The 13,373-nt window shown below is 40.3% G+C and overlaps 1 protein-coding gene across 1 annotated transcript in view; it reads right to left on the bottom strand.

Annotated features, from left to right (window-relative positions):
- The window catches only part of ANKRD42 (ankyrin repeat domain 42), a 110,788-nt gene that overhangs the window by 76,879 nt on the left and 20,536 nt on the right, over positions 1 to 13,373 (bottom strand). The window contains exons 3-4 of the mRNA XM_056116277.1: positions 4,665 to 4,772; positions 1,145 to 1,264 (exon numbers count right to left, since the gene is read on the bottom strand). Coding sequence (XP_055972252.1) covers positions 1,145 to 1,264; positions 4,665 to 4,772 — 228 coding nt within the window. The remainder of the gene's footprint in view (positions 1 to 1,144; positions 1,265 to 4,664; positions 4,773 to 13,373) is intronic.

The raw sequence follows: 13,373 nt of genomic DNA, 5'->3' as shown, positions 1-13,373 counted from the left end.
GAACTTTCTCTCCACCCTATCCCCTGCCCCCCTTCCCTTTGTTGCTGTCTGTTTGTTTGTTTTGGGGCCACACCTGGTGGTGCTAAGGGCTTACTCCTAGTAGCAGGCTCGGGGTACTACATAAGGTGTCAGAATCAAACCCAGATTGGCTGTGTGCAAGGTAAACGCCCTACCCACTGTACTATCGCCCTCACGGTAGTGCTCACCAGGGATCACAATTCTCTAGCTACAGTGCCTGTACATGTGCTCCTCTGGCATGGCAGCTACTCCTGAATGGGGTGCTGGCGAGAAGTTGGGATTGTTATGGTACTGGCACAAAAGCTCTCCCAGTCAGTGTTCCCACTTTCTAGTCATGATGTTTGCTCACATGGGGCCACAGTGCAGCTGGAAATCACTGCGGCACCAGGGTTCACAGAGAGCAAGCTGCCAGATACAAATGATGGATCCACTGGGACCTTGCTCATCTCATGTGGCAGCAGCAGCGTGATCAAATTCAGTTCCACAGGTGCTCTAAGCAACTGAGCTCTGCCCTGAGCACGGAAACTTCAGAATCTTTCCAGTTAAACACTAAACCAATATGGAAAACCCAAAGTATCTGGAATACTTGGGTTTTATAGATAGGTTTTATAGAAAGGAACATACCACCCCTACCTATCTCCTGGTGAAGTTTGTGGTGCAAAGATCAGATCCAGGTCAGTCACATGCAAAGCAGGTGTCCTACCCACTGCACTATTGATCCAGCCATGAAATATTTTGAACTACTAGATAACCTTTTGGAGCCCGGGCTATAGTACAGCAGGTGAGGTATTGGCATTGCACTTGGCCTATCTGGGTTCGATACTCAGCATCTCATATGTCCCCCAAGCACTGCTAGGAGTGACCCCTGAGCTCAAAGTCAGGAGTAACCTCTAAGTGGTGTGGCCCAAAAACAAACAAATAAATAAATAACCAAAAGTTTTTTTCTCTTTAAGGTTTATCTAAATTATCACTCCCATATTTAAAGACAGTAACCCTAAAAGGAAAAAAGAAAACATAAGTTCCCAAAGTGCTATAAGAAATTTTAAACACCAGAAGAGAAACAGTTCAGCAAATCTCATTCCATCTCTATGGTTATAAAGTCTAACATTTCACAGAAACGTCTCACCGCTCCACTTCGCAGTATTACTTGTAGAGTGAACGAATGTCCATGTGTTGCAGCAAGGTGTAAAGGGGTGCATCCACGATCGTCTTGCGCTGACAGATTTGCCCCGTTGATTATAAGAGCCTAAAGGTTGAGAAACACAAATGAATTTATATGCCTATGTATTAAACCATAGGCAAGCTACCCGTGGCATATTCAATATGCCGAAAACAGTGATGATGATGGTCCTTATTCCCCTGACCCTGAAAGAGCTCCCAATATGCCATCGGGCTACACTAGCACATGACAGGGACGAATTGGATATGTTACTGGCGCCCACTCAAGCAAATCGAGGAACAACGGGATGATAGTGATAGTGATAGTGATGTATTAAACCATGAGTACATGTGTATTATCCAAAGGAAGGTATTTATTAACCTAACAACTCAACTTTTATATGTTCTTGCATGTATACTACAAAGTATAAGAAACTCTTAACTAGCACTAAGAAAGAATGCTTGAGATCTTTTTTAACATCCACAGGAAATTTTGTCGGGCTTCCACTAACGAAACAATCAATAATCATCATACACTGAGTACAGTTACTGTATCTTAAAAGTCACTATGAAGAGTAAGAAGACAAATCAACTTGGAAAATCACTATATAAAGCAGTCTTTGGTAGGCAGTAACTATATAAATACAATACAAAAGTACCACACAAAGGCTCTGAGATGAAATCATTCTGAAGAATAGGAAAACCATGGAAACACTTAACTTATGCATAGAAAAGGACAGCATTAGAGAAGATTGTTAGAGAAGATTCACTTGGTCCTGATTTCCTCCCTAAGGTTACTACAGTATTTTCCTTTTCACTGCCAACTTCTCTATGTGTGTGTGTGTGTGTGTGTGTGTGTGTGTTTCTCTCTTGTTCTCTCTCCCTCTCTTTTTCTTGTCAACTTCTCAAATTAGTATGTCAACGTCTCAGCTTCAAATCCACTTGCAAATTAAACTGCACACTATCCCACTGTATGTGAAACTACAATTAACCTCCCCATACATAAATCTCTCAAGTTTAGGAGCAAAGATACAGAACAGCAGTAAGAGAATTGTTCTGGATGCTGCTGACCCAAATTCAATCCCCATCACCACATATGGACTCCCAAGCCCCACCAGGAGTGATCCCAGGGCACGGTCAAGGTAAGCCCTAAGCACAACAACCAGGTGTGACCCCAGAACCATAGAACTAAAGCAAATAAAAGCCCTCAGGGCTGAAGAGACTGTGTGCTGGGCAGGGCGTCTGCCTTGCAGGCAGCTGACTCAGGCTTGATCACCAGCATCCCAAGTCCACCAGGAGTGATTCCTGAGTGCAGAGCAAGGAGCAACCCCTGGACCCTGCCAAGTGTGACCCCCCCAAAAACAAACAAACAAAAAAACTGAAGTTCAATGGCATTTCATTAAGCGTTGTTCCTCTAGTTGTATCCTGTAACACAGACTCTACCTAACTTCAACTACTTCACTATACAGACCTAAGGGACCTTGACTCTCGTAGCTCTTGGACTTGCTTATCCATGTTGTTCCATTGTCCATTTCTCTGCTTCCAGCTCTCCCTACTAACAGCGACCCTTAGCATTCACTCCTCAGTACTGACAACCTTCCCTATGACTCCAGTACCCTCTCCACCTGCCGGCCCCTTTGCACCTGAATGACCTATAGGCACGTTAAACATGTTGAATGTGTCAAAATGAATTCAGCTTCTTTTCTTCTGAAATTCCTGTTTCTGATTTCCCTCTCCGTACAGTCATTCTAACTTTAAATTCTCTCTACTTATTAGTGCCTACTGTGCAAGATGACTTGAATCATTTACTTGTTTTCTTAACATCATCATCTAATTTCATCCTCAGTAATGAGTGATTATATCAAAGACCTCTAATTCATCTTTTCTTCCCAACTCTCCTTGTCCTAGGTAATCTCAGATACATGTTACTAGAGGAGTTTCCTGAAATATTGCTTTCATTACTTTATTTCCCATTAATATTTACAAATATGTATATGGATTTATACATGTGTACACATAAACACCAGAACATATGTGTATATACAGAAAAGAAAAAAAACTCTTCTACACAAATAAACCAAAATCATTATTCACCTACTTCTAAGACATTTTATAAATCTGGCTTGTCCACATTTAGTAACAGTTCACACAATAATCAACAGTCAGATAAATTGATAGAATGATATATACACTACCTTTTTCCAAGTCAGATAATTCACATAAAATATACAGGGCAAATCTAGGTTCAAATCCTTCCTTTGTCACTCAGGAGTAGGCACTCATCTCTCTGGCTCTGTTTTCTAATCAATTTTTTTAAATGATTAAAAAATTAAAATTAAAATTAAAAATCACAAAATTAAAAGAAGTTTTACACAGGAGACTGTGGCTGACACATAGATAGGTAAAGGTAAAGGTAAAGGCCCTCCCGTTGTTCGTCGATTTGCTCAAGCGGGCCCAGTAACGTCTCCATTGGAGACTTTGTTGTTACTGTGTCTGGCATATCGAATACGTCACGGGGAGCTTGCCAGGCTCTGCCATGAGGGCGAGATACTCTCGGTAGCTTGCCGGGCTCTCCGAGAGGGGCGGAGGAATCGAACTCGGGTTGGCCATGTTGGCTGCGTGCAAGGCAAACGCCCTACCGCTGTGCTATCGCTCGATAATCATTTTTTGTATTTAATCCCACCATGACCCCTACTTATATGCTTCCTTATTGCCACTTTGAATCAACCATTCTCCAGGCAGAAGTGATAGTGTAGTGGGTAGGGCATTTGCCTTGCATGCCACTGACCCGAATTCAACCTCATATTCAGCACCACTTATGGTCCCTCAGGCACTGCTAAAGCGTTCACTGACAGCAGAGGCAGGAGTAACCCCCAGAAAAGCCAGCGGGGGCCCAAAATCAAGATAAAAAAACAAAAAAATGCAAATCAACCCACTTCTTAGGCTCAGAGGAAGTTTTCCCTCTATGATTCTAAATTTTACTTTTCACTTAAACTTTCTAACAGGATTTAATTACATACTGTAGTTTGTATTACATTTTTAATTCACTGTGGAGCTCCTGACACTTCAAACAGTATCTTAGGTTTCTTACAGGCAGGAACTGTATACTTACAGGATTTGTGTTGCTCCAAATTCTAATCTAGTTCAATACACTAAGTTTAATAAACCAGATCTAGCAATATATTAAGAGAAAATGCACTCAACAAGGAATATTTGACAAAGAAAGTTATAAAGGAGATACCCTGAGCCTGACTGAGACAGCCTGGATAACAACTCAGAAAACCAACTACTTCAGACAAAAGGGTCTCTAGTTCTATACCATTAGTGTGAGTGTGACGGTACCAAGATCTGAGGCACTGAATTACTAGCAACTAGCTTAGACTATAGAACTAAATCTATGGGGTCAAATTATTGGAATTAAAAACAATAACCCAACCAAACCATGCTAAAGTAATTACACTGAAACAAAAAAGCACAGTTGAAATTACCTGCATACAAGCATCCTGACCCCTGATTGCAGCTATGTGAGCTGCTGTCCAACCTCTTGTGGTTACTTTTGTGATATCAGCTCCATGCCAAAGAAGCCAATGAAGACACTGTATTAAGAAAGTAACTATTAGTAATCAGTAAGGCAGAGTTTTGTAAATACCTGCGCTTTTTAGTTTATAGTCACATAAAATAGTTACTGAACCTAAGAAACATCATCTGTGAGGGGGTGAATGGAAAATAATAGCACACGCACGATGACATTAGGCCTTACTGTTGGGCAAGTAATAGGGAATAGAAACTGTGATAAGTAAGGCATCAAATTCCTTACCCTTAAAATGGAGATCCTTCTCAATTCCATCCATATGTTGCTGAAAGTGAAGTGTTGATCCAAATTCTTATGTTTAGACAGAATTGTGAAGTCAAATAAAAAAGCATGAGTGAAACTCTCTTAAGCTGCCAATCTGCAATCTCTACCACAGATTTTTTTTTTCTTTTTGGGTCGCAGCCCCGTTGTGGGCTCACGCCCACATCCACTGGTACTCAGGTCTATTTCTGGCTCTGTGCTTAGGGATCAATACCGGCAGTGCTTGGAGGAACATATGCAGGTATCAGGGTTCAAACTAGGACGGACAGCGAGCATGCCAGGCCAGTACCTTACCTCATTGTTTCAATTTTGATTAATCTAACTCTCGGGGCAGAAAGATGGCTCAAAGGGCTACATTAAGTGAATTTGAAAGTTTTAAGCCTCAATAAAATAAAGAACTTACAGAGACCTGTACCACGTATGGCACTGCCTTTTATTTCAGCCTATCACTATATCTTCAAGTAGTTTCTCTTTTAAATTTTTTAAATTATATCACTGAGAAACACTTCATTACAGGTCAGTCATATCATTTGTAAAGTGGCTATTTAGATATCATTTGCCAGTCATAGAAATTAAGAACTGATGAAATATAAAATAGTAAGAGCTCTGCCTTACAAATAATTGGTCATTCATCTCTTTAGACAGTAAATACTTTTTGAGAAATTAATATATATTAACAACGTTCAGATATTTAAATTTAAAAAAATCACTGTATTTGCGCACATATTTTTTAAATTTTTCCTGGATAAATATGTCAAAAGTTTCTGAAACATGGATAAGTAAAAAGTAAAGTAAAGTAAAGGCCCTCCCGTTGATCGTCGATTTGCTCGAGGGGGCCCAGTAACGTCTCCATTGGAGACTTTGTTGTTACTGTGTCTGGCATATCGAATACTCTCGGTAGCTTGCCGGGCTCTCCGAGAGGGGCGGAGAATCGAACTCGGGTCGGCCATGATGGCTGTGTGCAAGGCAAACGCCCTATCATAAAGCCTGTGACTGTCCCCCCAGCCTGCCCCCCTCCAGGACCCCAAGGCTGCTTCCGGGTGCTTGTCCCCATTACCCTGGCTCACTCCCACCCCTGTGTTAAGATGCCACTTTGTTAAAAGTATCTCAGATGAGCTGGAGTGAGAGTTTAGTGGGCAAGGTGTTTGTCTTGCACACGACTGACCGGCTTCGATCCCTGGCATCGCCCATATGGATAAGTATATGTTTAATTTTCTAAGAAACTACAGAAGTATTTTATAAAATGGCTGTACCACTTTATCTCACTACCAGCAATTTCAGAGTTCCAGCTGTTCAATATCGCTACCAATATCTGGTGTTAATCTTTTTTTGTGTTTTTGTTTTCTGTATTTGTCCTGCCATTCTAAGAGGTATGTAGTTAAATCCTATTGTGTTTTCATTTCCTTTTCCCTGATGCTAATGGTGTTGAACATTTTTTTATGTGCCCAGCTCCCACGCATATATCCACTGGCCAATTTTTTGAGTTTTTTGTTCTCTTACCACTGAATTATAAAATACTCTTATGTATTATGGTTATAAGTGTTAGACATATTATTTCACATTAGACAAATTATTTTAAGCAGGTAACTAGTAGGAAGCAGATGAAACAGATGCAGAATGTCCATAATATGAAATAACAGGCTACTATGGGAAATTATAATAGTGACTAGTACTGTCCATAAAATAAGTATCATCCATAAAACAAGATGGGAATACTAGATATCGTGTTGTTTCCACTGTCTTTGGGTATTCATTATTTTAGCATTATGGTTTTTTATATACCACATATGAAAATGATCAGTCTGTGTTGGTCTCTCTTCTGCTGACTAACAAACTCAGCATGATACTCTTCAGATCCTTCAACATAGCAGCAAATTGCCTGACTGTATTTTCTCATAGCCAAGAAACTGTTTATATGTACCATAATTTCTTTATCCAGTCATCTATTCTTGGATATTTGGGTTGTTTCCATATTTTGGCTACCGTGGACAGTGCCAAAAGTACTGTAAACCACAGTGCAAAAACTTTTTTTTTTTCCAAAAAATGCTTCTCACATCTGAGGACAAAGTGATAGCACAGCGGGTAGGGCATTTGCCTTGCATGTGGCAGACCCGGGTTCAATTCCTCCGGCCCTCTCAGAGAGCCCGGCAAGCTATCAAGAGTAACCCACCCACACGGCAGAGTCTGGCAACCTCCCTGTGGCGTATTCGATATGCCAAAAACAGTAACATCAAGTCTCACAATTGAGATGTTACTGGTGCCCGCTCAAGCAAATCGATGAACAACGGGAGGACAGTGCTACAGTGCTTCTCATAGAAGCAGACGGGTGGATGGAGGACAAATGGAAAATTGGTGGAGAGAAGTAGGCTGAAACCTAATTGTGAATAACTGTAATTTTGGTGACAAAAATTTTTTTGTGGAAGATAAGGATAGAGAGATGAATCTACCATATTAAATAGCTTGAGTTTTAAAGAGGATGGTCATTACAGAAGCTTAAAAAGAATATTAAGTGATCAGATTCCCATTTTGTCAGACTGACTAACTCTGCATACAGACTATGAACTAGAGGAGCAAGCAGGGCACTTGCCTTGCATGCAGCCAACCTCAGTTCAATCCCTGAGATCCCACACGATCCTCCAAGACTCACCAGAAGTAATCCCTGAGCTAAGAGAAAGCCCTGAAAACCACTGGGTATGGTGCAAAGGCGGGGGAAAAAAGACCCTGAACTACAGATGATCAGACAAAATTGAAGAAAATCAATTATATTTAAGTACTGGCTATGAGGATGTAGAACGAATTTATATTTATATTAAATTTATATTTATAATTTGTAGACAAAATGGAATGGAACCAACTGACCTAGTAATCAGTCCTCATTAATATATATATATACACATCATGAAGTATACCTTCTTCTAGAAAATGTTGAGTAATGTGCTTGCTTTTGTGACAAATTGATTCAACTCAGTAATGATTCAATGGCTTTTGGCACAGAAAACAAAGGGGAAATGATAATGATGTAGTCTCAGATTAACTAAATTTTCAATGCCAGACAGTCATAGGCTATTAATCAAATACCTGACATAAGCCAAAACGGGAGAGAAAGCAAATCAATAAATTATTATTAAAAAAAGTGGTAAACTTAAAAAGGTTTGAAATATTGCCTGGAGAATATAAAGAAACTGAACACAACTGGCAACAGCATAAAAAAAAACTCTATTAATATAAAAGCCAAGATAGGTTTACAAAAGAAGATAGAGACAGATGGTACAGAGGTAAGGCACTTGCTTTGCATGCACCCAACCTGGGTTCAAACCCCAGCTTTCCATACGGCCCCCTGAGAATACCCAAAGTGATTCCTAGTGCAGAGCCAGGAGTAACCCCTTAGAATAGCCAGGTGCGCCCCCTCCAAAAAAGCCCAATAACAAACAAATCCTATGCTATTTGAATATGACAGTAAAATCACTATATCCTCCTCTACTCCAAATCATCCACAAAGACAGATCAGAAAAACAAAGAAAATTCTCCCTTTGATGAAGTAAGAGCCATCTGAAACATAAACCTCAAAATGGATAGATTTGCAAAGTTTACTTCAGAGATGTGGGGGATTGCAACAGAAAAAAAGACACATTCAGAGCTGCCAGAGCAGAAAGACCTGTGAAGTGATGCCTCTAAGAAAGAAAAAAAAGACCTGCATTACCACTACTTATATGGGTATATGGGATGCAAAAAAAAAGGGTAGACAGAGGTTCTCTGGCCCAGATTTGTTTCCAAGAAGCCAAGAAGTCCAATCAAGTAAGGAATCAGAAACCTTACATTCATAGGAATCAGCAATACAGTAAATGAATGTCAGGGGAAAAAAGAAACCACAGAGTAAAAAGACATTATGAGGGGGTTGGAGCAATAGCAAGTGGGTAGGGTGCTTGCCCTGCACGCAGCCGACCTGGGTTCAATTCCCAGCATCCCATATGGTCCCCTAAGCACCGCCAGGGGTAATTCCTGACTACAGAGCCAGGAGTGACCCCTGTGTATAGCCGGGTTTGACCCAGAAAAGAAGCAAAAAAAAAAAAGATATTATGTAATTTTTTAAAATGTAATCACTGTAAACTACTAAGTTAAAAAGTTATTCATGATTGGGTTTCAGGTGTATAATATTCCAACACCAATTCCTTGACCAGTGTCCACTTCCCTCCACCAATGTCCCCCAAGCCCACCACTGTGCAGGAAATTTTTCTTTCTTTTTTCCTTTTAAGGCATTGTGGTCTACATTTGTTACTGGCAGGGAATCATGCATATACATCACTGTACCACCTTTCAGCACCCAGTCCTCATCCAGAGCGACCATTACCCTCTAATATTGTCCCTTCCTGACCCATCCCCCTTTCCTCTAGAGTAGCAAGATTCTTACTAAAGACCAGTTCTGCGGTTCTTCATTTTCTATTGCCTTAGGGCCTTTATTATTCCCATTTTTTTTATATACTGCACTTGAGTGAGATCATTCTGTGTCTGTCCCTCTCGCTGACTCACTTCACTCAGCATAATACTCCCAGATCCATCCATGTATCAACAAATTGCATGGCTTCATCTTTTTTATGGCCCAGAAGTATTTTTTTGTGTATATAAACCACAGCTTCTTTATCATATTATCTATTCTAAGGCACTTGGGTTGTTTCCAGATTTTTGGCTATTTTGAAGAGTACTTTAATGAACATAAAGTACCGATGTCTTTTCTGTCTTTTTGTTTTGGGGCCCTTGGGATAAACTCCCAGAATTGGAATTGCTGAGTCATACAGAAGCTCAACTCCTAGTTTTTTGAGGAATGTCCATGTTGTCTTCAAAAAGGGACTGGAACAGTCGACATTCCCACGAGCAGTGAATAAGGGTACTTCTTCACCCCAACCCCAATACACATCAACACCAGGTGTTGTTTTTGACAAGTGCCAGTCTCCCTGGTGTGAGTTAATATTCTTATTATGGTTTTGATTTGGATTTCCTTGATGATTAGTGACATAGAACATTTTTTTCATATGACTTTGATCATGTGTATTTCTTCTTTAAAGTTTCTGTTCATCTCTTCCTATTTTTTGATGGGGTTGGATTTTTTCCTTGCAAAGGCCTGACAATGCTTTGTATGTCTTGAATATTAACCCTTTATTAGTTAAGTGGTGGGGAAATAATTTCTCCCCATCTGTGAGCTATCTTTGTATTCCTAGCACCATTTCCCTAGGGTGCAGAAGCTTCTTAATTTTTTTTTTATAAGTGAAACACCATGAGGTACAGTTGTAGATTTACAATTTTTTCTCCTTGGGTTTCGATTATACAATGATCAGATACCCATCCCTCCACCAGTGCCCATTTTCCACCACCATGGATAATATCCCCCACCCCTATCCCCCCTGCCTCTGTGGCAGGGCAATCCCGTGTTCTCTCTCTCCTTTTGGGTGTTGTGGTCTGCAAAAGAGGCATTGAGTGGCAAACATGTTCAGTCCATAGTCTACTTTCAACATGCATCTCCCCTCCTGGGAGGATCCTCTAAACACCCTTTATTTGGTGCTCCCTTCTCTATCTGAGCTGCCCTTTCCTCTAGAATGCCCGGCTGGCCACTAAGCTATGGAGTAATCCTCCTGGTGCTGATCTCAGCTATTCTTGGGTATAATCTCATATTTTGTTCCTTTATATCCCCCAGATGAATGCAATCTTTCTATGTCTATCCCTCTCTTTCTAAGTCATTTCGCTTAGCATGATACTTTCCATGTTGTACCACTTGCATGCAAATTTCATGACTTCATCTTTTCTAACAGCTACATAGTACTCCATTGTGTAGATGTACCAAAGTTTGTTTAACCACTCATCTGTTCTTGGGCATTCAGGTTTCTTCCAGTTTCTGGCTATTGTAAAGAGTGCTGCAATGAACAAACAAGTGCAGATGTCACTTCGACTATACATTTTTGCCTCTCTGGGATATATTCCCAGGAGTGGTATTGCTGGGTCAAATGGGAGCTCAATTTCTAATTGTTTGAGAATTGTCCATACTGTTTTCCAGAAAGGCTGAACCAGTCGACATTCCCACCAAAAGTGAAGGAGTGTCCCTTTCTCGCCACATCCGCGCCAGCATCGGTTGCTTTTATTCTTTTGAATGTGGGCCAGTCTCTGATGTGTGAGATGGTATCTCATTGTGGTTTTGATCTGCATCTCCCTGATGATTAATGATGTAGAGCATTTTCTCATGTGCTTTTTTGCCATTCGGATTTCTTCTTTGAGAAAGTTTCTGTTCATTTCATTGCCCCATTTTTGGATGGGGTTGGATGTTTTCTTCTTGTGGAGTTCAACCAGTATTTTGTATATCCTGGATATCAACCCCTTGTCAGATGTGTATTCAGCGAATATCCTTTCCCATTCTGTAGACTTTGTATTTTGGTCACTGTTTCTTTGGAAGTGAGAAGCTTCTTAGTTTAAGATAGTCCCATTTATCTATCTCTGTTTTCACTTGCTCAGTCAGTGGCGTGGCATCTTTGAAGATACCATTAGCTTCAATGTCATGGAGGGTTTTGCCAACTTTGTCTTCAATGTACCTTATGGTTTCTGGTCTGATGTTGAGGTCTTTAATCCATTTTGATCTTACTTTTGTACATGGTGTTAGGCAGAGTTCTGAGATCATTTTTTTGCATGTAGCCGTCCAGTGATGCCAGCATAATTTGTTAAAGAGGCTTTCCTTACTCCACTTGACATTACTTGCACCTTTATCAAAGATTAGATGATCATATGCTTGGGGGGAGATGTCAGTGTATTCAACCCTGTTCCATTGGTCTGCAGTTCTGCCTTTGTTCCAGTACCATGCTGTTTTAATTATTACTGCTTTGTAGTAGAGTTTGAAGTTCGGGAGGTTGATTCCTCCCATTTTCTTTTTCCCAAGAATTACTTTCGCTATTCGTGGGGGCTTATTGTTCCATATAAATTTCAGGAGTGTTTGCTCCATTTCTTTGAAGAATGTCATGGGTATCCTTATAGGGATCGCATTGAATTTGTACAATGCTTTCGGTAGTATTGCCATTTTGACAATGTTAGGTCTCCCGACCCATGAGCAGGGGATATCTTTCCATTTCCTCGTATCCTCTTTTATTTCCTGAAGTAGCGTTTTGTAGTTTTCTTTGTACAGGTCCTTTACTTCCTTAGTTAAGCTGATTCCTAGGTACTTGATTTTCTGGGGCACAATTGTGAACGGGATTGTTTTTTTCATGTTGCTTTCTTCTCTCTCACTGTTTGTGTATAGGAAAGCCATGGACTTTTGGGTATTGATTTTATAACATGCAACTTTACTATACGAGTCTATTGTTTCTAGGAGTTTTTTGGTGGAGGTTATTGGGTTCTCTAAGTATAGTATCATGTCATCTGCGAATAGTGAGAGTTTGATTTCTTCCTTTCCTACCTGAATGCCCTTAATATCTTTTTCTTGCCTAATCGCTATTGCAAGTACTTCCAGTACTATATTGAACAGCAGTGGAGAGAGTGGGCATCCTTGTCTCGTCCCTGATCTTAGCGGGAAGGCTCTCAGTTTTTCCCCATTGAGGATGATGCTTGCTGTAGGCTTGTGGTAGACGGCTTTAATTATGTTGAGGAAGGTCCCCTCTATACCAATTTTGGCTAGGGTTTTCATCATAAAGGGGTGCTGGATCTTGTCAAATGCTTTCTCTGCATCTATTGATATAATCATATGCTTTTTATCTTTTCTTTTGTTGATATGATGGATTATGTTGATTGATTTCCGAATGTTAAACCATCCTTGCATCCCTGGGATGAATCCTACTTGGTCATGGTGTATGATCTTTTTGATGAGTAGTTGGATTCTATTTGCTAGTAGTTTGTTGAGGATCTTTGCATCTGTGTTCATCAGGGATATCGGTCTGTAATTCTCTTTCTTTGTGGTATCTCTGTCTGCTTTTGGTATCAGTGTGATATTTGCTTCGTAGAAACTGTTCGGAAATGTTTTTGATATTTCAATTTCGTGGAAAAGCTTAAAGAGGATTGGGAGTAAGTCTTCTTTAAAGATTTGGAAGAATTCACTAGTGAATCCATCCGGGCCAGGACTTTTGTGCTTGGGGAGACTTTTTATTACCATTTCAATTTCCTTGATGGTGATAGGTCTGTTCAGGTATCCCAGGTCTTCTTGGTTCAGCCTTGGGAGTCTGTAGGAGTCTAGAAATTTATCCATTTCCTCGAGGTTTTGATGTTCCGTGGCATAAAGCTTCTCAAAGTACTCCCTCAGGATCCTTTGAATTTCTGTAGTTTCTGTTGTAATGACCCCCTTTTCATTTCTGATTCGGTTTATTAGGGTTTTCTCTCTCCC

This window comes from Sorex fumeus, unplaced genomic scaffold, assembly GCF_029834395.1.
Source record: "Sorex fumeus unplaced genomic scaffold, SorFum_2.1 ptg000030l, whole genome shotgun sequence".
In the NCBI taxonomy this organism is placed as follows: Eukaryota; Metazoa; Chordata; class Mammalia; order Eulipotyphla; family Soricidae; genus Sorex; species Sorex fumeus.
The sequence above is the reverse complement of the archived record's forward strand: the minus strand, read 5'-3'. Positions and strand labels throughout refer to the sequence as shown.